Genomic DNA, 25710 nt, shown 5'->3' on the forward strand with positions numbered 1-25710 from the left:
GGAAACGTTACCTCATGCCAACAGGTCAACTGTCCTCAGTCAGAGAGAGAGAGCACGAGAGAGAGACAGATAGAAATTGAGTTTACTTTCATTTCTCCATAACAGAGAAATAGGGGCTTCTGCTGTACACATGCACTATTCTACGCCATTTTGTAGTATAAATAGTGCAAGTAGTGCATTCACATTGAAAACTCTAAAATAATAAGTGCACTTTTAATTAACTGGATGATGCACTTATTCAACTGGTAAAATGAAGTATGAAATGTTGGACACTTCACGCGATCAACGACCGCAGCTTTGCTCATGTAGCGGAAGGGGCAGAGCTATCGGCTGCGCATGCTGAGTAACTTTTTTATTTTGGATTGTGAAAGCAAAATTCTGCTACGAGAGTGATTTTATAGCACCTCCTGATAGTGAATGCGGTTATACTCATGGCAGGTAGTATTTAGTAGTTGTATTTCACTAATTTGGCAACCGCCAAACGTCATCAGGGAGACTGTTTGAATATCCGCTTAGTAAAAAAACAGTGTTCCATTTAAGACAACACTACATGCTTCTACCATGCTGTTGAGTGTGAAAGTGCATGATGCCGAGTTCAGACTGCATGATTTTAGCCCCGATTTTGACTCGATGACAGGTTTTGAGAAATCGCCGGCAAATCTCTGAAATCACAGGCAATTCGATGCTCGTGCACTCGAGTAACAATCACACAATGTGAACGATCAAAGACACGATCTGAGAGAATCGCAGATGAGTCCTGTGAGATATTTGGCGTGCTGAATATCTGAAGCTGTCGGCAATTCAAATCATGCCGTGTGAAATGAGTTTTGACTGAAAATAACCTCAGCGATCGCCTACAGCTAATGAGAGAGCAGCATCCACTAGACTATTGTGTGTGTACCTGCAGGCCAGCGGGGGGTTGGGGGAGAAGTTAAAATCGCTCATTTTCAGTTTATTTGGACCCAAGAAATGGGTCAAAAAAGAAAGTTGAGGAGAAATTGCTAATTCCCTTCAAACCCAGGTAAGCAAATGTGTACATTTTCTACCCCATTAAAGGCATCTTGCTCGTTATGTAGTTAATAACAAAAGATATACTACATGTTTTTGGTTGTGAGACGTAGTTAGGACGAAGTTGTCGGCTATTCTTCTTATTGTAAAGTCATGCAATGTGAAAGCCCCTGTCGTCGATCCATCTTGCAGTGTACCATGATTACCTTGAAAATCATGCAGTCTGAATTTGGCACACAGCTCTTAGTTTGTCATCCTTGCATAAAGCGGTTGACCGTTGCCTAGCTACGAGCACGCTGTTGCCTAGCTACGTGCAAGCACAAAAAGTGTTGGAAAAAGTGTTGATAAGCGATAGATTTGGATCTAACAAATTACCGGATTTTGCGATTTCATCAGCCTTCCTGCATCCAAAGTAATCCCACACTGGGCACCAAGTCCCTGTGCTGAACTCCTCATTTCTTTTTATGCAGTTATTTGTCATTTAAACTCAGTCTCCTGTTCTCATGCTCTGTTTAGGCGTGCTGTGTTATTGGTTCAAACAGAAGAGCCTGTGATTTTTCTCAACCTGTCAGCGAGTCAAAATCAGGCTAAAATCATGCAGTCTTATCTCTGCATAAGGTGATTTTAGAAATCATACATGTTCAAATGATGATTTCAATAGAATTTCAAATAATTGCACAGCCCTATTCTATACCCCTCTTATTCTTCTGCTTCATGGCTGTGCTGCTTAGACCGTCTTTGTAAGTTCCTGCAGCCGCTCCATAATGGTTTCTGTAAGCTTAAATGAGATCTGTGAGGGCTAGTAATGATGATTAAATTAGATCTGTGAGAGCTGGTATTGATGCTTGCAAAAATACTTTCAGAATGTACAGTTTCATAGCCAGCACATAGGATAACTTTCACAGACCACATATAAGATGATAGTATAAGGTATGTCATCACATACATCCTCTAAAGTACATATAAACCAACATGAGTATATTAAAGGCATTATTTAAAATACATGTAAATGTTAAGCAGCAAAATACATGTATCAAAGTTCATTATATAAATACAAAAAACAAAAATCCGGTAATTTTTTAGACCCAAAAATCACATCTAAAGGAGGGTCGCTTCTCAGCACTTTTTCCAACACTTTTTGTGCTTGCACTCCTTTGTCGTTGCTAGGCAACAGTCAACGGCTTTATGCAAGGATGACAAACTAAGAGCTGCGTCCCAAAATATATATATATATAAATAAAAAATATATAAATAGGCTTTTCTTCCCCCCCCCCTCTAACACTAGACTAGCTGTTAATAATTTGTCTTTGGACAGTGTGATCCTTGTTATAATTGGGCAATGTGATCCTGTGAATTTGGTTGCCTAGAACTTTTGACTCCTGGCTTCACTTAAACCACATTACTGTGCGTTTGCACCTCCATTGGCAAGAGCGTCAAAGTAGCCAAAAGTCATTCATTTTCAACAGGAGCCAGCGGCAAGCTCCAGCTAAAGTGGTGCAGTGCATTTTGGAGTGTCAAGTAGAGTTGAAATCAGGTCAGCTTTATGGTAATGGGCTATGATGCAGCTTGGTGGCAACCTATCGGAATGTACAAGTCCTCCGCTTTAGAGGGTTATGGAGTATACTTTCCAATAAACTTTGCTTTTCTTGGGAACTAATGTGGTTGGAACCAAAGCACAGAAGTTGGTTTATTTCTTTTTTGGGAATCCTAGTGTGTAATGCAGGATCCACACAAATTAGTGTTAATGTGAAGACTTCTAACCAGCTAAAATTTGAAGGGGCAGGATGAATCAGACCAAAGAAAATCCTGTTTCCCACCTTAAGGGGTGCTTTCACACTTGTACATCAATTGTTTTGTTCCGTAACTTTGCTCTTGGTGTGGTTCACTTTTACACTGCAAATTTTCTAAATGGACCAAAATAGCTAAAACAAGTCACATGCAAGTAAACTCTCGTCACGTTGGTCAGAGTTCCGCGGTTTACTTTTCAGAGTCCCGCTGAGCTGTCATGCGTCCTTTATTTTAATTTATGACTATGAGCAATAAGACATTATAAACGAAAAGCTGTGCTTTTTTAGTTTTGAATGGCGATACTTACAGACGTGGTCACCAAATATAAATCAGAGACCAGACTTTCTTATACATAGCCATTGGCTTCCACTCTGCAGATCTCTTGCACGCCCCATACTGAGTGTAAATGCGAACCATAATTTTTTTTCTTCACCAAACGTGACTGATTTCTGTGAGAATCTTGAGTCCATGCAGGTTCCAGTAGGTCTTCTGCACTATTTACATTTAGTCATTTAGCAGATGCTTTTATCCAAAGCGACTTACAAATGAGGACAAGGAAGCAATTTACACAACTATAAGAGCAGCAGTGAACAAGTGCTATAGACAAGTTTCAGGTGTGTAAAGTCTAAGAAGCAAAGCATTAGTAAAGTTTTTTTATTATTATTATTATTTTTATTTTATTTTTTTTTGAGAGAGAGAGTACAGTTAGTGGTATAGCCAGAGAGGCAGTTAAGATTAGGAAGGAAAGTGGAGACTTTCCTTCCTAATCCTAATTCCTAAAGTATTTGTGATGATTTGCGATACAACAGAGGATTCATCAGAAAAATCCACCTTCTCTTCTGTCAAGTTGTTATTTGTTGCTATAACAACTGGGATCGACAACAAGACTTTTTTGGTCAGGTAGTGTAGTACCTTAAAACAAAATGAGAGCCGAGTAGTATGTCCAAATTCATAGTATTTGAAAAACAGTATGTGAGAAGTACCTGGATGATCTACTACTTTCGGCGAAATTCTGAAGTCTATCCCATGATGCCACGTGAGAGGATTCCTGAATGGGAGTAAAGCGACATAAATGACACGAGTAGGTCACATGTGGGGATGTAGTATGTCCGAGCTTCATTTATACTACTTTGTTTGCCCAAACTGTGGCAGGCTCATCCGAAACCTTATTCAGTAAGAAATCTTGTTCACTGCACATTAAAGCTGTCAGTTGTTGACCCCCAGCCCTCCCCCAATTTACAGGATTTTCACGAGGTTTCTTTGTTAGTGATTTTACTAGTTTTCTTGCTGTTAGCTTAATCAGGAAGTCTAGGCCAGTGATTCTTAAATGATGAGTAGATCTTTGTGGCCATACAATAGCCATTTGTGCACAAATTAATAATGAACCAACCACGAGGCAGATCTATAGATTCCCTTAGGACATCCGTTACCACCCCCTCTGCACAGCAAAGAAGCATTCTTCTTTGCTGACTTTGCTTTTGGGTTCTCTCATCAAAATGGCTCTTGGTCAAGTTGATTCGGATCACTGTTGTCAACTAATTTGTACAAAGCCAGTTTGGGTTTTTATGCAGGCAAGTTGTTGAGTTTTTGGGCTCAAGAAGACAAGCTAGTTTTGATCAGGATTTGTTGCCACGATGACTTGTGCAACATGGCCTTCTCTGGTTAGCAGGAAGTGCTATCTCGTTTATCACTTGGCCTCCTAAATTGGGTGGTGATTTTTATATGCTGGATGTTATTTTTAAATTGAGTTGTTCATAGTGCTCTGTTAAAGTTGTTTATTGTACTGATCTTTTGTTTCTAGTTATTAATCCTGAAATATTTGGGGTAATAGTTGTTGTAAAAGTTGTTAGTGCAGTACATCCAAACTAATAACCTTGAGGCTTATTTATACTTCCCATGGTGCCTGCCTTGTGCGTAGCATTTATACTTCTGCATTCTGTTTGTATTGCTCTGCAATAACACTTCTTCTGAAATGCTAGCTAGCAGTTGGTTTTTGTGTTCCTCTGTTTTGAGTTTCTTCGGGTATTTTGTTGTTTATGAATGCTTCCTTTAATGTACAGGTAGCTAAATCTTGCTCATTTAGAGGCGGGAACCAGTGGACGTAGGGCTGCACGATTCTGGCAAAAATGTGAATCACTATTTCTTTTGCTTAAAATCAAGATCACGATTTTCTCACAATTCTGTAAATTTTTAATAAAGGTTAATATGATTAGCTTATTATTATTATTATTATTATTATTATTATTATTATTATTGTTGTTAATAATTTTGTATAGTCATTATGGTGGACTTTGTATGACTAGGACATATGCACTTAATATGTCCTGTTTGTTAATTCTGTTCACTAAAGTAGGCGTTATTCTGGTGCCCGCGCGCGTTCTCTGCAGTAAACAAACAGCTTGCGGTCAGCTCACGTGTGATTTCGCGGCCGCGAATACATCATTACATGAAGACAGAAATGACGTTTGTGGGTGAATTATACCTTTTATAAATACAGTATGTGACACTTAACACTATTTGAAGGTGTCAATGTTGCTGTGAAGATATGTGCGACTGCCTTGCTTCTCTCCTGGCCTTGAAAATATAATTGGCTGAATTGTAGAAAAACTGAATTAAGATTGTGTGTAGGGCCGAATCGAGATCGTGATCTTTTATTCGATTAATCGTGCAGCCCTAAGTGGACGTGCAACAACATAAATCATAAGGTAAACACAAAACAAAAGTTTCCATCTAGAGGGACTCGACACTTGTGAACACTCACTCCAACGGGTTCGCGTGGCTCTCGGTCCTACCCACACTGGTCACAGATACCAAACTCACCAATCACAGAGCTTGCGCTACGTGTTGTTGCGATTTGTGTACTTGCATTTTTTGAGGTGCGCATTAGCCACGACTAGGGCTATGCAACCACGCCGAGTTGCACCAGAGCATACCTGTACGATTGCTGCAGAAGTATAAATCAGCCTTTATTTTAAAACCAAGCCTTACAAGATAACAATATATAACGTTTAAAAGAATGGTAGACAGACACTTAAGACAAGGGTCAAGATTAAATTCTTCATCTTTTTTTGTTTTTTAAATTAATTAAAGATTCAGATTTCAACGATGCATAACATACAAATAAAACAACGGTGCTTTTATCTTTCAGCTACAGTATGTGTATTTAAAAAGTGTCATTTAAGAAATGGAATGAATAAACACAAAAAATTTACAAAATAATGTTTTATTTTATTTATTTATTTATTTATTTTTTGTATAGTTGACCCAAAAAGTAAAATTGTCATCTACTTGCACTAAAGTTATTGAAACCAGAAATGTGGGTAACAGTTGCTGGTCTCCACAGACTGTCTTGGTATCAGCAGCCAACAATTGTTTGGTCACCCTCACCAAACCATGCCTGCGTGCATATTTTGGAAACCTGTAGCCACTGACATCCATAGTAGGAACAATAAATACTATTTAAGTTAATGATTACAAGTTTCCAACTTTTTTTTTTTTTCCAAAAGATCTTCTTTAAATTCATGAGGGTGAAGGTCATTGGTTCACCAAGTGCAAATGCACAGACACTGGAGTGTTTCAAAGCTGCCTAGATCAGTTGATTCATCAGTGAATCTCTTATGTCAGCTCATAGACAGATCAACTGATCAACATGACTTTGAAATGCTTCAGTGTAGAGTTGGGTCAATAGATGATGAATAGACATCACAATGCTGAGCCGGCATCTCCATCCTCCACCCCGCCCCTGTCGCAGCAGCAACTCGTTTGCGAAAAATACACACAGCCCTGTTTACACTAATAGGTCTTAGTTTTAAAATAGAATTTTAGAACGAAAATGATCCACGTCTACACTGTTTCATCTAGCATTTCTGAAAAGTCCTCCTTCCACACTACACTGCTGAAAACGCACATCACGTGACCACACACGCTGTCATGTGCTGCAGCACACGTGTGCCTCTGAGCTCCAGCAGTCAGTGGGTGCTTTGAGCACAAAACCCTAGAGAGCAGTGCACGTCAGACAGTTTATCAAAGATGTACCGCTGGATCGTGTCTCACTATAGTTGTTAAAGGTGATATTAACGTGTCACAGCGTCAGTACACTGCTTCAATCTTTCGCTCTCACGCTTGTAATTTTTGCACCAACCAAGTTTGTCGATGCATTATAACTTCACCGATTCATACCAGAGTCCTACAGAAAAACGGATTGACCGATGGTAATTTGTGTGTAGCTTTTCTTTGTTTATGATTTGGCGCAGATTCCCAGCCCATCATTAATTCTGTTTATTTATTCAAGTAAATGTGTGTAAATCTATATTTATTCAGTTTTTAAATTAATTACAGTAATATTATTGACTAATATGAAAATGTTCATCTGATTTATTTACAATACAGTTTGTAAAGTAATATTTCCTGTCTTTTTAGTAGATTTATTGTTTGAGAGACTTGCCAAATAAAGTGAATCCAATTTGATTTGCATTTTAAACATTAAATAAAAGTTAAAAAGATATAATTTTTATTTCATATATTAAGGTTTTAGTTATGATACTCCCTAAATAATTCCACAGAAATCCGTAGATTTTTACCAAAATTCTCAGCAGAAATGGCAAAAAACATCCGCAGATTCCGTCTGGCCCTAGTTATAGGTAAAACAAACACCATGTGGGTCAGGTAGTTGAAACGGTAGGCTACAAATAACTAATTTATTATTCGTAAATAACTAATTCACCACCGCCTATGACAATGATGTCATCGTCCATTGCAATGTTTCACATTAGACATTGTACGATGCCAAATTGGTCGACATCGCCCAACCCTACTTCGGTGTCTATATATCTTTTGCACTTTGTGAAGAGCAGTGAGACTATTATCTTCATGGCCAAGCACAGTCATTTCTGTTGAGCATGTGAACACAATGGCTCAACAGTTTATATCCCCAATATATTCCAATCCTTTGTTCTACTTTTTAACCCTGGGTAATGCTTATGCTTCATGGAGAAATCTTGGATTACATTGATGGTGTCTTTGCCTCTTTTGATTTAGTTGTGCATTAGTTGGGGTTCTCCCATTATGACCTTGGATTTTAATTTAATTTTATTTTAAAATTCTATTTATTTTCATTATTTCTTTCTTTATTTTTTTTTAATTCATCTTTAGTTATTTATTAGTGCCGCAACAACTAATTGTTGATTATTATTGATTATTATCTATAATGAAATCTGTCAATGAATCCCGTTGAGATTCATTTAGCTGTTAATGTGACTACAAGATACACAGTTGTTTATGCAATGTAGGGTATAGAAGCAGTGTTGTTGAATTTAGTTTTGCATTCCAACTATGCAAATTGTATTCGCATGCAGAGCACAGCTGCATGGTCAGGGTAATCATTTGCAGAAAGGGTGGAATGAGAACTTGATTACTTAATTGAAAACCGAGTCGCCCAACTAATCCATTATCACAATAATCGTTAGTCACAGCCCTATTAATCTAAAATGTTTTATCTGTTATGTTAAATATGTACTTCTACATATTATGTATTGGTTGTTGTTGTTGTTGTTGTTGTTGTTGTTGTTTTGATGCAGTCTTCGAGTTCTTGTTTTCTTTTATAATGTATTCTAAAAATGTATAAATAAAGAATTTTAAAGCCGCAATGGTGACACTTTACAATATTGTTGTATTTAATGTTAATTTAAAATATTTACCAACCTACTGTATTTATGCATCTTTGTTAACATTAAAGTTTTTCATGTAAACATTTAAAGGGACAGTTCAACCAAAAAGGCGTTCACGGTGGCACAGTGGGTAGCACGATCGCCTCACAGCAAGAAGGTCACGGGTTCGAGCCTCTGCTGCGTCAGTAGGCATTTCTGTGGGGAGTTTGCATATACTCCACGTGTTCACGTGGGTTTTCTCAGGGTGCTCCGGTTTCCCCTCACAGTCCAAAGACATTTGGTACAAGTGAATTGACCCTTCGCTAAGCCCCGCCCTCCTTAGTTCGTGCCTGGCACATCTATTACCGTGTGTATGCGCCGGTGCCAGAAATCCCCAGGAATATAATAGTCATTTTTGGCGAATAAGTGAGATATCCGAGAAAGCCAGACAAAAAAAAGACTGCAGTATACATTACAGGGGTATATTCACGACATAATAGCAACTGATTAGAGAATATAATAATCAAAACTGTTATATAGCGTTACTAACCGACGAGGAAACAAGCATGGGCAGTGCTTCTACATAATTCACAGAAAGAGCAGGCAGAAAACTGATGGATTTGTGCCAAATATTGGCATCATTGATCCATAATGATGTACAGTACCTATTACTGTCAGTATGTTTGTGTGCTTTTTATCCAGTTTCTACTCTTTGCAGTTAAGTGGAAGAAATAAATAAACTGAAATGCAAATCAAAGTATAAATAGCAGAAGTGAACAGACAGATTTTCCCTACCAGCAAATATTAGTATACAAGTATATTGATTGCAAGTGCTCAATTTGTGATCCCTTCTCGTTTTGTTTTGTTTATGTAATTTTCATAGCTTAAAAACAGATGGAAATATGACTGCTAGTATGACTACTATGGCAAAGGCTTAAACGGAGCAGTGCTCATAATATAGAGCGGAAAAAAAGAAAAAGACTGCTGGGCAACACAACCTGCTTTGTATTTTTGTAGGAAACCCGTTTTAGATCGGTTTAGGGTTAGAGGTGTATGAGTTATTGCCATCTATCACTGAATGTGAATATCGAAAACAAAACCAACTTAGCTCTGCTTCTTTAGTGCTTCTCACACAGCTTGATCCACGCTGGCATTTCTCCCTTTAGGTTTTAGGGTGGTGGAATTTTATTCCCTTTTCAAAACCTGTCCAAACTTTAAGGAAACCGGGTGTCAGATTTGCACAATTCATATGCACAACGCTTTGGCTTGTTCCCTCACTCGAAAGCTTGACTGAGCCCCTGTGCGTAGCTACGGTTGCTAAGCCAAGATTGGTGGGTGGCGGTTTTTGGGTGTGGCTTAGCAAAGGGTCAATTGGGTAAGCTAAATCGTCCGTAGTGAATGAGTATGTATGGATGTTTCCCAGTGATGGGTTGCACCTGGAAGGGCATCAGCTGCGTTAAACCTATGCTAGATAAGTTGGCGGTTCATTCCACTGTGGCAACCCCTGATTTAATAAAGGGACTAAGCTGAAAAGAAAATGAATGAATGAATGAATGAATTAGTTCAACCAAAAAATAAGTTCCATAATTTACTCCCCCTTCACTTGTTCCAAACCTTTGTCTGTCCTCTTTTGAATACGAAATAAGATATTTCGAGGAAAGCTGGAAAAATGACGCCATTGATATCCATATTGTGTATTTTCTGGAAGTAAATCTGGATAGGTTAGTTTTCTGCTTTCTTTAAACTATCTTCTTTTGTGTTCAACAGAAGAAAGAAACCCCTAGGTTTGGATCCTCTTGATGGTGTGTAAATAGAGTGAACAATCCTTTTACAAGCAAGACGTTGCATTTTAGTTCTGCATCTTTAAATGTTGAACTTTGATTTAATAAATGCTGTACAAGTATTGCTCATTTTTAGTTCATGTTAAAGAGTCCCTATTATGGGTCTTTGAAAATGATCTTCCTTGCAGTGTGTAACAATATATCCAGCTGATGTTTAAATCTGAAAGTGTACAGTTTTTTAAAACTATTGATTCATCTATAAAAGAGTCGACCCATAGTAGTTCGTATAAATTGCTGCTGTAATGAGTTTTTAGCAGTGTCGGCGTGACCTCGATATGGAACTCAAGCCTCTGCTATTTGTTGCATACGCAGACCTGGGAAAATGTATTACTTTATTAAAATTATTACATTACTCTCGGTCTCACGCTGAACGCAGTTGACCAATCACAACAAACTGGGTCATCGAACCAATCAGCGCAGATTAGCATCACGCTAAAGAGGGGTTGGGAACTAATGAATCGCTGAATGAATCATATGGGAGTCGTTGGGATAATTAGGTAAAAATAAATGCATAATAAAAGTGTTTTTTTTTGACCCTGCATGCATATCAGCCTGTTGTTGGATGCATAATAGTAGCTATTTAATAAATAGATTAATATTATTACAAAACTGTCTTATTCTGATTGATTGCAGATTGATTAGAACAACCTGAGCTAATAACACAGACTCTTTTAGGTACTTTGAATAATCTTGATAGTCACTGAGTACATTAACGTTCAAATATACTTACCCTCCACTTTATTAGGTACACCATACTAGTACCGGGTTGGAAACTCTTTGGCCTTTAGAACTGCCTTATTCCTTCGTGGCATAGATTCAACAAGGTGCTGGAAATATTCCTCAGATTTTGGTCCATATTGACATGATAGCATCACGCAGTTGCTGCAGATTTGTCGGCTGCACATCCATGATGCTAATCTCTTCTTCACCATGCTTAATTGGTACTAATGGGCCCAAAGTGTCACGACGAAAATATCCCCCACACCAATACACCACCACCATCAGCCTGAACCGTTGATATAAGGCAGGATGGATTCATGCTTTCATGTTGTTGATGCCAAATTCTGATCCTACCATCTGAATGTTGTAGCAGAAATCGAGACTCATCAGACCAGGCAACGTTTTTCCAATCTTCTATTGTCCGATTTTGGTGGCAAATGGTAGCCTCAGTTTCCTGTTCTTTGCTTACAGGAGTGGCACCCGGTATGGTCTTCTGCTGCTGTAGCCCATCTGTCTCAAGGTGTTGTGCATTCAGAGATGCTCTTCTGCATGGCTCGGTTATTTGAGTTACAGTTGCCTTTCTATTAGCTCGAACCAGTCTAGCCATTCTCCTCTGGCATCAATTTTGTGACTGAATAATACATAGGTTAATGTATGCTCCATTTAGCCGTTTTTGTTTTAGTGAGCTTTGCCTTTAAAGATTCAAACCATTCAGGCTTTTAATGGCTATTTTCTTTAAAGAGGCTTTCTCTGTGGTCAAGAATACTAATCCTTATCCAATATGTCTTTTAAGGTTTTTATTCTTTACAAAGAAGGTCACACATTCATACACAAATGCCAGTTTTTGCAAAGTGAGACATAGAAGCAGAGTGTGTTCTCTTTTTATCTAGTTATGTCCACAAGGTCACCAGTGACATACAAGATGAACTACAGTCACCCTAACACTCATATTTCACTTTTACCCATCTATATTTCACCTCCCGCTACTCGACTACACAGTTCATTAGGTCACCATGCATGAATTGCAATCTTGTCTGATGATAAACGGAAGCTAAAGTGGTCGCGTATACCCTAGTTGTGCAACATATACAGAAAGATAGAAGATAAGCAGTCGTTAAAGTAGTCACACACAGTCCAACTGAATAACAGACTTTATAATGCATATAGAATGAAAATAATTTCATAATTTTACATTTTGTGGCAAATAATAATGTAATGAATAGGATAAAGTACATCCAGGGGGTTGTTTTGCCAGAATAAAGCCCTCCAGTCTGTCTGACTGGCTTCCTTCCATTTTATAGGCTACCAAAATGCCTATCGGGCTTTATTCTGCATTAACTACCATCTGGATGTACATTTACAATAGGTTTTAATTAGTTAAGGGACAAAGTGTGGAAACTTCAATGTCTTACTAAATTTATAACAAAGTCTGATGTTGCTGGAGTTGGACTGTTTAACAAGGTGATAAATAGATCAAGATCCAGTCAATAAATTAATCTCATATGATTTGTTTGCCAATTTCAAATTTTGATCTTTTTCCAGGCATGTGATGATTCCGCCCCTACATTCTTTCTGGAGATACAAGTGAACATTCAGTAGCATGCAAGCTAACTCCAAACAATCAGGACAACTGCAAAAGTTCACACCAGGTGATGGGACACCTAAAATTCTGAGCCAAAACATCTACCAGCAGTGTGTATCAACTAATTCTGGAAAATCCTCATATCCAGGACAAGCCACCCCTGAAAATTACTTAAAGGTCGCCTGTACCATCCAGCAAACAAACAGTGAACAGAATTTGACTAGTAGCATTCAGGCAAAGCGTGCACAAGAAAATAAGTTTCATCCAATATATACAGTGCCTACAGGAAATCAGGACAGGATTATTCTATGGAATGTGCCTTCTAACTGTCAGATATTTGTACCTGTCCAAAACCTAAATCTCCCAGTTGCTCCCACTGATAATCCTTTTAGTGGTTCAGATTGTGCCTTTAAATCAAATAGCAGTTTGTATGTGCAACAGAAAACTACCTCTTTGACAACTGGCCCAAATAATTCACCACAGGTTGAAGCAAAAACAATAGACGCCATAAGTCATAATGAAGCTAAAAGAGATGTAAACACGATCAAATTTAACAACAGCCAGCAACATGCAAATGCTCCTAATTTGACACCAGGATCATCTAAAACGAGGTTAAGCTTGCCATCTGATCTGAAATACAAGCCAACAGAAAATGCATCTCAAAGTAATTTAAGTGGATGCCATAACCAGGTAACTGTTCCTGAGAAGGCAACCCATGCTTATGTGCAAGCACTTTCTATGTGTGTACAGAATACTTCTGCACAGAGAGCTATTGCGGTTGTCACACCATTATCTCCAATAGGAACCACACCTGTTGATGCTACGGACGAATCTGCTAATATTAAAATATACGCAAGCTCTGTGCAAGAGACTGTACAACATCAACCAAATGTTCCACATACTCTGGAGGCTAGCACTAATCTAAAGGATCAAACAGAAAATAAAAATGAACCAACAAGCGAGAATCAACGACCAAAATCCGAAGAGCCCAGGCTGAATGATGGATGTGGAGCCAAAAGTCCTGTTGTGACTGCCAAATCAGTTCTCTGGAGTCACTTGGCAAGTTTGCCGAAGCTTAAAGGTGTGGTAGCAGAACAAGAGAAATCCATGTCAGCTCAGATGCAAACCGAGCCAAGTAAAAAGATAAATACCTGCACAATCACAAAGAACAAAACCGTTGAAGCGGAAACTATTCCTTTTATTAAATGGCCATTAGATCGGTTGCAAACCTTAACGAACATGATCCAGCAAATTGATAATTCGCATCAAAAGAATGTCTACAAAAATGATGCTGGGAAGGAAATCCTAAAGCTTTACTGGGATGGGGATTATCGCAAGTTTCTGGAGGCTGTGCAGACTGGCATATATGAAAATGTAATGGAGGAAGTTTTTCTTTACTCCTCTATGAAAGAGCCTGTGATATTGAGACAAATTAAAAGTGAGGCACGCAACAGAGTTATCAAGGATTTTCAGGCTTTGAAACACAACGAAGAGCCACCGAAAATGACATACACATCATCTTGGTTGAATCTTAATGAAAATGTTGATGACATTGACAAGGAATGTGGATATTCTTGGTTCTATAGGTCTTGTCAAAATTTTACAGAACCAACTCAAAACTATACAACAACGACATCAAGCAAATTTCAAGAAGCTGCTGAAATGCCGTCTACTCCTCCTTGGTGTAAACCAACAGCGGTGGAGAACAAAGTTTCAGAAGAAGCAACATTAGATAATAAGACAACTCGTGAAAACTTGCCTGGTGTTAACAATGGCCAATCTCCATCTGCATTGGCTGTTAACTCGTCACCAAAAATTAATGGTATGGTTATAGAAAAAAACAAAAGTCAAACCAATATTACAAAATCTCTGGAGGATGTGACTACTGTTGTGAAGGATTCAGATCAGCAAGATATCTTGAATGGAATGTCCAGTTCAGTGAATCAATATTGTAATGATGCTAGAGCAAAACATCTTGTGTCACCAAAATATACCAACCAAAGTGACTGCACAAGCTCCCCAAAGCTCAATCGTGAGTTTGCATTCATCCCGGAGGAAAATTCAGCATCTGCACTTCAAAGCGCATTGCTCCCAGTCTCACCTTTAGCTCAACATAATCAGGATACAGTGGAAATAAGAAAAGATGTCGGAGATCAGTCATTATCAGACAAAAATTTGTATAGTGATAGTCTTTGCAAAAAATCTCCACCTGTGACTGATAATTGCGCAATGAAGCCTAATGTGGATCACAAACAAGTTATTTCCCAACCAGATACTACAACACCACTGAATGGCTTAGCAAATCTGGTGCGGATAATCAAAAAACGTCAAGATTCATTAAAGTATCAGAACCTGTCTGGAAAAAACAGCAGTTTGAAAAGAAAGCATCAACCTTCATCGTCACCACCAAGATTGAATGGAAGTTTATGTAATACTGCTGGAGCCAAAAGTCCTGTGTTTACTAATGATGCATCAGGCCAAAGTGGCTGCACAAATCCACCGGCACTTAGTCCTGAGGCTGAAGTACAGCGGAAGTCTGTGCCATTAACTTCAGCGCAAAAAGGTTCTAGTCAAATTTTACATAAGACCATTTCGAAACCTGGTCAACAACCTTCTGTAACAACAAATGAAGAGGAGATTGTTGAGATGGATACTTCAGCTCCTGTTGAGATTAAAGTTCTTTCTTGTGAAATGGCGCAACAATACTTTGAACAAAACATTACTACACCACCAAAAAAGACTGATAACTACTCCCAAAAGAGCAGTATGTTTATGGAACAAACTAACAGTGAATCAAACACCCTACATCCACTCGACAACATGACAAATCTGGTGAGGGCTGTGGGAATAAATCATCACAAAAGTGGAAGAGGTGATGTTTCAAAAAGAAAGCATCAACCCTTAACTGCAAAAGCACAACCAAATGGGGGTTATTGTAAGGAAGCAACAAGTCCAGATATTGAGGTGGACGGTTCAGCTTCTTTTACGATTAACGTTCTCCCTCATGAAGTGGCTAAGCAATGCTTTGCTGGTGTATTCATCGAAGATGAAGTCATTTCTTCTGCGTTAGAGAAGTCCTGCTTGGTAAATTCAATCCAAAACACAACAACTACTAAAGGACAAATAAGCATGCCGAGGTTGGAAGAGACAGATAACAAGTGCTCATCAAAAGGTACTGTGGTTTCAGAACAAACCGATGGTCTAGGTGAGGCTATGGCAAGTCTGGGTGACAATTTTTCTAAAGAAAACAAAAGTTCAGTGTTGCCTGATAGATCAATGAACCAAAGTTGCAATGAAAGTCCACCAAAACTTTGTCTTGCAATTATGGAACCATCTCAAATGCTAAATGAATCTACTGATGACATGCCTATTCTTGACTGTGTGCTTAATGAGGAGAGAGCTAGATGTGAAACTGATCCAAGATGTAGTCAAGGACTTAACATGGACACAAACGAAGAGATTAACAAGATTGATGCTTTGGACTCTATTCAAATCAGTGTTCTTCCTCATGAAATGGCTGAGCTTTGGTTTGCTGGTGAGGCAGAAAATAAGGACTTGAACAATGACACTGGAGTTCATATTTCCACTAAGGACCAGAATAAAGGTCAAGATCTGGAGGTCAAGTTAAACAAAGAAGTAGTCCCAGATGATGTAAAACCAACGAGGAAATCTCAAAGTTCAAGTAAAGAGGAGTTGGATTCTTTCTGTTGTCTTGCTAAATGGTTCCAAACATTAGAGTTTGATAATGGCTCATTGTGCATGTGCAAAAAATCAGAGTTGATTGAAAAAGGGAGTAAACTCATTCACGACTCCAGTTTGGATGTACAAGTTAATGAAGTAGAGGAATGTGGACTGGAGATTAATTCTGATACCACAGAGGATTCTGATACCACAGAAGATTCTGAAATGGAGTATTTTGAAATTCAAGAGGATTCTGAAACCAAAGAAGATGGTATTCCTTTTCCAAAAGATCCTACTATGGACTGGACGGAGAATAAAGCTGTTTCAAGATCTGAAGAGGCTTGTATAGAAGAGACTGAAACTTCAGAGCAGAGAAGAGACAATTCACCTTTAAAAGGTGCAGCAAATGCAATCCTGAACCATAATGAGATTGAGCAAGATACCCAAGTTGCTGATTTTAGAATGAAGACCAGTAGCGTATGTCTCGCACTATATGGGTCATGTTCTGAAACGAAAAAAGAAGTGATGCCAATTAAAAGATATAAAGGGATAGAAAATTGTGAAGACCCTCCAGAAACTCTTCAAATCACTATAACATCTAATGAGAAGATTAAAGTGCAAAGAAAGTCACATAAATGCAAATCAGTGGAATCCGAAGCTGGTGTGGATGAAAATGTGCCTTTCAAAAACATGTCAAGGTGTGAAAACTTGCTATCAAATCCTATTTCTGAATTCCCAAAAAATGCAATTTCATCCATTTCATTTAGAAAACGGTTTTGTCCAAGTGCTAAGGGAAAATCTGAAGATAAGAAGCGAAAGAGACAAAAGTGTACAACGCAACAAATGTCAATGAATAAATTTGTCATCAGAGGAAAGAATCTGGTGTCCAAACTACCGCATCCACCTGCAAACGTACGGAAAAGTAAATATGAGTTGGGGAATCCGGCATTGATGCCATTGGAGGAGGGAACTGCTCTGGAATTCAAAGTATTGCCGGATTCTTTTAACTTTCAAGAGGGAGCTGAACTCGAAATGTCATTAAGTACACAAAATGGTAACTGATTAGAATTTAAACCTCTATCTACACAATCTGTGCATAAGTGTATCTAATGTACTGTTTTCAATTCTTGTTCCCTCATATTTAGCGACATCAGTCCCCGATGATGATGAAGCTAAAAGGATGAAAAGTGGAAGTTCAACAACACAAGGTATTGGTCACTAGATTTGTGGTGTTTACTTGAACTGTAACCTTTTATGTAGTGTATGATGAAGTTCAAACAACAAAGTATTTCAGGAATTAATTGCTGTGTCCACTATATCATGTAAAGCCTGGGACACAAAGCTGACATCAAAGAATTAGTTGCAAGCAAAACGGACTGTCACCTCATGTTGGCTTCTTCTGGTCCTGTCTGGACCAAAAAGATGCGTGTGAATGTATCAAATGGATAACGGTCAATTGAAATAAGCATGTGTTCTGCGCTGACATGAGAGGATGTATTTTTCCATACCTGCAGTAGTCTGCATTGTCATTTCAAAAAGCGAAATCAGAACTATTGCTGCACACAGACAAATGGTAGTGGAGTGCAAATAATCCCTCTGTAGAAAAGTACTGTGGTAATGATACCCAAAGATTTTAGGAAAGCAATAAAGTGACAGACTGGTTATTTGCACTTCCTTTTGACTTTCATCATTTGGCTGGTTTCGTTCGTACAGCGAGAGAGAGTGATCTCATAGAAGATTGATGCTGATTTTACACATTGGCTGTAGGTACTGTATTTGAATTTAAATTTACTACTTGACCGTTAGAAAAGTATGTTCTATGTAGTATTAATTTAACTCCGGACGTACTACAGAAGCCATTTTGTCATGATCACATGACCTAACCACATTAGCGGTGTTGCTTCAGTGCCATTCAAGAATTTTCTTGCAATGCATTATGGGATAGCATAGCGTTTATTGGAAGTGCACTTCAGAATCTCACCAGAGGTAGTAGGTCATCTGGGTACTTCTCGCACACTGTTTTTCAAATTCTATGAATTTGGGCATACTATTCGTATACTTCTCGTACACTGTTTTTAGCGTACTATATGAGATTTTTGGACACAGCTATTGAGTCAGGCATACTGCCTCGGATATTAGCGCCATGACAGGCGATGTATAAAACATAGAAAACAAACTAGCCTGACAGATTCTCAACGGCTGACTGTTGGCTTGGTGTGTCCCAGCCTTAAAGGGTTAACCCCTTTTTTTAAATTCTGTTAATAATTACTTGTTGGTCATGTTGTTTTAAATGCCTGAAACAAATCAAGAAATTTTTGATGAAATCTAAGCTCTCATCTTCAAGGGCAGTACAAATGTGTATATTGTTACCGTGGATTAGCTTACTAGGTTACTAGGACGAGGCAGGGGAGCGTAGTGCCTTTGGTGTCCTGAGGGGAAATCGTCCTCCTGACATGGGACAACAGGTCATCAAACTGGGACCAGGTCAGTTCGAAGTACCGCTGTAAGCATCCGTCATTTAGACACAGCTTCTGGTGGAGGTGATGGTTACAGAGCTGGGTGCACCTTGGAAGGATCTAATTGACCCAGACAGGGTGCTGATCAGCTGTTTTTCTCGGTTTAACATGTCATCCGAAAGACTGCACTCGCTGAGCAATATAGAGTCCGCATCCATATACTGGGGTGTTAGGACCCACACAGACTGCAGTTTGAGCGCCCCCTGCTGGTCTCACTAACACTACTTCCGGCAGCAACCTAGCTTTTCCATGTGGTCTCCTATTCAGGTACTGGCGCAACCCTGCTTGGCTTCAGTGGGTGACCATGTGAGTTGCTTAAAGCTAGCTGCCGGCCAATCTAAAATTTGTTTATGAAAGCATTGTTGATGAACCAAGATATCAAATTTAACTGAATCGATGACATGATCGTAACTGAATCGTGAGGCCAGTGTAGGTTTATACAAGTAATTGTTCGCTATTTCCTTAGTGTTTACATATTCGTATTGTCAAATGCAAGTTTTATTTTCCTGTTACTTGGGATATTTCACATGTGAGAAAATGTTACTGGAGAAATGTTTATAGTAATAATAATAATAATAATAATAATATTAATAAATTATAAGATCTGCCCACATAAATGTGATGTACAGTGGAATTTTTTGATCATTAAGAGTCATATATTTAGTTTATTTATTGGATTCAAAATAAAATGCTAATTATTCACATAAGATCATGCCCTTTTCATAAATACTTTTCTATAAAAAAATTTCATCGTTAAAGAAATCGCTACAGCGAAATAAACTTGCTCATACCGTGAAATACCATTTTGGTCATACTGCCAATCCCTAGTCCCAACTTGTTCAAATATCTTCAAAACAGACCCTATGCCATCAGTGATTCATGAACGCGTGGCCTATATTGACACTAAGGAGAAGAAACTGTTGCATAAAATCACTATTTTTGTTTCATGAACTTAAAGTATTCTGATTGCTTGATAATATCCGTTTTATATAATAATCTTGTTGGGGGCCGTCAGTTTTAACTCAAATGACTGGTATGTCAGAGCAGGAGCCGGAGTCTCCTTGAATTAAAGAAAATTTACTGAATATAGTTTGCAGAAGCCAGCTTCAACACTCTTACAGTGTTCATAAGCTACTCTCCCTAGAATCTCAACTCAACAACAATTATACAACAATGATTCGATGACAGCTCTGGGTTACGTTACACCAATGCAATATAAGAATTAAATTTCCCTGACTCCAGTATTTATACACAACTGATAATAAAAGGTAGGCTTTTGGTGGAATTCGTCACTTGTCAATCATTCTGGAGTCCTTTTGGCAGTTTCACCTAAAAATACTTCCTCTTTCTGCACCCCTTCTCTGCATACCAGAACAGTTAAGTGCACCTTCAATATATTTCACAACTTCCACAAGCATCCAGCTCCTTGTGACCGCAAACATTTCTAGACTTGTTATACAAGAAGTATGGAGCAAAGCCCCCCTCACATTATTTTTATACTCTGCTATTTCCCTCTTGATAGCAGTTCCTTCTAAGAAATTTTCGATTAGTAAGCAACACCGTAAGAAAGCTGACGTTTGGTTAATATATCGTATCATACAAAAGATGATGATTAGTTCATCTTTTCCCAGTCAAAACATATTTTCTAATGAACATAAAATGTATTCAGTGTTGCCAACTATTTTCAATGAAAAGGTGCTAAGCTCTGCCTGATAAGTCGCTAAATGTCACTAGATTACATCGTACGTCAATTTGCATATTACTGACGTCATAATGTCCAACCGTTTCGGTTTGTTTAACAGCTTATGGCTAGTAAAGGGGTATTTATATTTGCACTATGCTTTATATATGCATGCCAATTCAACTAAATTGCTGTTTGAATACAGTTTATCAGTATATATGTGTAGTTAATTTGCAGTAATCTCTGACATAATAAACCCAGACAGGTTTCGGAAAAAATCTGTGATTTGTGAACAAGAAAGCAATAAACAGTCAAATTAAACTGTTAAATTTAAAACAAATGAGAAGCACATTGGTTTGACTGTACAAGGGGAAATACCCTCACACTTGCGATGCATACTGACAGCAAATAATTTAGCAGAGGGGTGATCTGCTCTCAGGCTGCCTGTGGGAGAGACTGCTGCACGAGGACTGGGCCGCCTGTCAGTGCTCTGAGGTGGGGGAGGGGCCGATGGCATCACCCGCAGCTAGTTGAAAAGAGTAGGGACGGTACAGTACAGACACATGAGTCTATAAAAATCTCCAGCTACACCCAAAAAAGTTGCTAGATTTGTCGCTAGTCGTTTTTTGTAAATTTGTCGCTAAATTGGCAACAAATTCGCTAAAAAAAGTCGCTAAATTGGCAACACTGAATGTATTAATCTGTTGAAAATGTGAAATTTTTTTTTTATAATAAAACATAGAGACAAAAGTAATAAAAAATACATTTCTTGTTTCCATCAATGCACAAGTAAACAACTGATGTTCCAGGGGGGAGCTTGGTGGAGTCCATCCCTTGTCAAACCCTTTGACATTCTGCACATATCCGATTTTTGCACTGCAGAGATTGTTCCACTTCATCTGCAAACATCCTGCATACATGAATATCATTAGTACATAGGGTGAGCTATTTTGAGACATACTAGAAGATTTTGTTCTTGACTGTCACTCGTATCACTGTCTCACAGGACACCTAATCAAGAAGTGACAGTTATTTTCAAGCACTGACGTCTCTGTATTTTCTATCCAACTGCACCTACTTATGCAATTTGTTACCATGTATTAAAACACCACACTGGAGAAGTTTTGTTAGTTCATTACACAATTACATATACTTAAAGAAGGGTAAAAGAGACCCAAAACTAATAATTAAAATAATTTTTATCAACACAGTTTTTTTTATCAACACTGGCTCCTGTCTGCATCCTCGCAGCTTAGAGTTGAGACAGCCAGTAGACTATTCAAAGCTGACCCAAGACCTGTAAGAATGATCCACTAAAGAATAGAACTCGCACACAAAGTACAAACCGTTTTTTTACTCGAGGCTGTTTCTTGTGCTCTCGGCCATCCTATCAGCTGGTAGAATAAACATGGACTAACACAGAGACGGCTCCTCCAGCACTTCCAGCCGGAACCCAGTATTGGGAAACACTCATACTCTCACATTTACTACAGCCAATTTAGCTTATTTAATTTACCTCTACTGTATGTGTTTGGACTGTGGGGGAAACCGGAGCACCCGGAGGAAACCCACGCAAACACGGGGAGAACCTGCAAACTCCACACAGAAATCCCAACTGGCCCAGCTAGGGCTCAAACCAGCAACCTTCTTGCTGTGAGGCAACAGTGCCAACCACAGACCGCCCTTCCTCTTATAACAGAATCTCTTAAAACCGTGGTTCTCAACCGGAATAGGCTACAGGATGGGACGGAAAAAAAAAAAAGACATTTTCAATCTTGAGGTGATGGTCAGTTGTCAGCTCTTGTTCGTCAGGTTGTGTGATGCATGTTGCCAAACTGTATTCAAATGTTATAAATATAACTGCAGTATGTCAATTTGGCTTATTTGTGTGTGCTGCGCTCAGACTTTAGAAAACGGTGCTCATTTGTTTGATTTCTCCTCGAGAAGCTGCGCAAGCCTCAAAAGTTTAAGGTCCTTGCACCCTGACTGAGTCCAAAAATGTCGTATTCGTTTTTTCATATTTGTCATTTGGTGGCTCTCAGTTGTCAAAAACACCCCTCAAAATATTTGCTATGGAAAATGCAGAACATTGAACCATCTGAATTAATTTTTATGCAGAGGCTGCAAACATAAAATAGGAGGTTGTATTTATAAAACAAATAAACTAGAATATAGGCTAAAGTTAAAGCTTTTCTTTGGTTTTGTGAAATACACACATGCACGTACGCAGCAACGCACACACAAACATGGTTAAATTTATGTTGTTTATAAATAAATAAAAATAAAATGTTGTAACGGCAATCTCCAAGTTTTTTTTTTCAATGTAAAACAAATCATCCTCCTGGCGACTAATTCTTTTTTTTTTTTTTTTTTGTCTAAAGCGACAAATCCAGTGACTTTTATTGGTGTTTTTGGAGACTTTTGTGGTGTTTGGAGACTCGAATATATTTGACTCTTGAACAGCCTCAACCTGTCTTTGCAAGGCTGCGAAACTCGTATTTTGCTCCTTGCAGACAAAGTGCATGCCTTCACACAAAAACTAGACCTCTGGCATGGCCGCATCAGTCGAGGGAACTGCGACCTGTTCCCCAGCCTTGCAGACTTTATCACTGATGCAGGCACGTCACATGATTTCTCCTTCCTATTTTAATTAGCGTCTGAGCACCTGTCAGCAATGAGAAAACAATGTGCGACAAACTTTAATGATGATTATCAGTCTTTTGTGTGGGTCCGAGATCCGTTTGTGTGCACAGCAAACGAGCTATCAGTTGATATGCAGGAACAGCTTATTGAGCTGAAGAGTGACAGTAGACTGAAGGAACTCTTTAGCTCCTGCCCTCTTTCGTCATTCTGGGTAGCATTGATGCAGGAATATCCTGAACTCTGTGAAGTCGCTGATGCCCCAACTGCAATGAACCAGCTTTGGGGGGCCCAGCATACAAAAGGTTGAGAACCCCTGTCTTAAGTTAAATTCACATCTAGTGACAGTTCTTCAAGTAGCATCAAATGCCCAGTACCACATGAGGTCTCCACGACCTCTTGAATGGGCCTGAATATCCTGAGGAAACCAATAACCTTGCATACAGAAAAAGCAATGACATGTATATCATTCCAGTTTTACTCCTGAAGAGGAATATGATTTATTAATATTTTTTATGATTACTAATGAAGTTGAATTTATTTAAGGGCCTAGATTATATGATGACCATATAATTTAGACCCAGTGTGCTCAACCCTGTTCCTGGAGATCTACCTTTCTGCAGATTTCAGTTGCAACCCTTATAAAGCACACATGCCTGTAAATTATCAAGTGCTGGTCAGGTCCTAATTAATTGGTTCTGGTGTGTTTCATCAGGGTTGGACCTGAACTTTGCAGGAAGGTAGATCTCCAGGAACGAAGTTGAGCAGCCCTGATCTATTCTAGACCATACCTGCCAATATTTTCCCAGGAGTCTGCCGTATTGCACACCCTTCTTCTACCACCCTCCTGTTTTGTTGTTTCTCCCGAATATTTCCACCTCCTGCCCCCAGTCCTCAACTTTTTGGTACAGTTTTCATCGACCATCTCCCAGTCTGCAACTTTCTTGTAGTATATGATCATAGCCGCCCTCTGTAACCCGGTCTATTGTACAGTTACTAACAACCATACTACTGCATACGCCCCCCTCTTCCCCTGTTTATCAACTTTTTGTTGCTCAGATCTCCGGTCTTCCGGAATTTTGGAGACAAATGTTGGCAGGTATGATCAAGACCAGGGGTGTCCAAACTCAGTCCTGGAGGGCTGGTGTTCTGCAGATTTTAGCTCCAGCTTGTCTCAACGCACCTGCACGGATGTTTCTAGAAAGCGCGGTAAGAGCTTGATTAGCTAGCCCAGGTATCTCTCATTGGGGTTGGAACTAAACTTTGCAGGAGACTGGCCCTCCAACATTGAGTTTGGGCACCCCTGGTCTAGGTCTGTTTTTCAACCACGTTCCTGAAGGAACACCAACACTGCATGTTTTGGACATCTCCTTTGTCTGTCACACCCAATACAGGTCTTTCAATCTCTGCTAACGAGCTGATGATCTGAATCAGGTGTGTTTGGTTAAGGAGACATGGACAATGTGCAGAGCTGGTGATCCTACAGGAATGTGCTTGAGAAACACTGGTTTAGACCACACCTGCCAACATTTGTCTCCAAAATTCCGGGAGACCAGGGATCAGAGATCCGAGCAGCAAAGTTGATAAACAGAAGAAGCGGGTGTATTCCGTAGTCTGGTTGTTAGTAACTGTACAATGGACTGGGTTGCAGACAGCGGTGGCCATGGACCATTGTTGTCTGTGGAGAATGAGTGCTCTCAGATTTCATCTAAATAGAATAATTTGTGTTCGGTTTGGAACAACATGAGGGAGAGTAATTAATGACTAAAATTATTTATTTTGTGAACTAACACTTTAACATTTGTAGGAGGGAGTTTAACATTACTTTAGGAATATAATAAATATTTAATTGTTGTAATGCTATCCTAAATCTGCTTGTATGTCTACAGGTGTGTGGAGTTTCAGCCCCTTGAAGAAAAAGCGCACTCAGTCCAACCAGTCCACAGATTTCATAGGACCGTGTAGCCTCTTTCAAGAATTCAAGAAGAAATATCAGGAAAAAAGGGAAATCACCTTCAAGCAGACTTGAATTGCAAAGAAAGACCTTTTTCCCCTATTAAAATCGAAACAAATGGACTTTTGTCATGTTTTTTTACTTGCTGTGAAAATGAGATACCTCAAATGAAAGTGTTATGACACATTTTTTACTGTTTACATGAACATGAAGATTGTGATACATTTTAGATGCATTATTTGCACTCTGGTCATCCAGTTCAGCGGCTGCTAATAGCAAAGTTCTACTGTATTTGTATGAGTCTGCCAACTCTGAAAACTTGGTCATGAAGGGCCTTTTATTTTGTATGTTATGATGTTTGTGATTCTGTTGGTTTGTGAATGTTATTTTGTACAGTTTTTTTTTTACTATGACTGTTGTTGCTGTTTTTTATTAATAAAATCATTTTGTAATACTTGTAGTTTTACTGTCTGTAATTGCTCCTGTTTTTTAAAGCTAAACTTTTAAACGTTAGTGCAATCTATATAGCATAAAATCTTGTCAGGTGTCTTTAATGCAGGATAGGCATTATGTACAAAAACTATTTACAGAAACGCTATTAATTCAATTTTAAATCGTTATACACTATAGTCTAGTTCATTTGTCAACAAAAAA

The 25710-nt window shown here is 38.7% G+C and overlaps 1 protein-coding gene across 1 annotated transcript in view; it reads left to right on the top strand.

Moving 5' to 3' along the window:
* si:ch211-106e7.2 (uncharacterized) overlaps nt 1-25472 on the top strand; it is a 35363-nt gene extending 9891 nt beyond the window's left edge. The window contains exons 2-4 of the mRNA XM_056451880.1: nt 12545-17319; nt 17411-17473; nt 24992-25472. Coding sequence (XP_056307855.1) covers nt 12603-17319; nt 17411-17473; nt 24992-25131 — 4920 coding nt within the window. The 5' untranslated portion in view covers nt 12545-12602 and the 3' untranslated portion in view covers nt 25132-25472. The remainder of the gene's footprint in view (nt 1-12544; nt 17320-17410; nt 17474-24991) is intronic.
* Nucleotides 25473-25710: the final 238 nt, after the last annotated feature.

The sequence above is a fragment of the Danio aesculapii genome, chromosome 25, assembly GCF_903798145.1.
Source record: "Danio aesculapii chromosome 25, fDanAes4.1, whole genome shotgun sequence".
In the NCBI taxonomy this organism is placed as follows: Eukaryota; Metazoa; Chordata; class Actinopteri; order Cypriniformes; family Danionidae; genus Danio; species Danio aesculapii.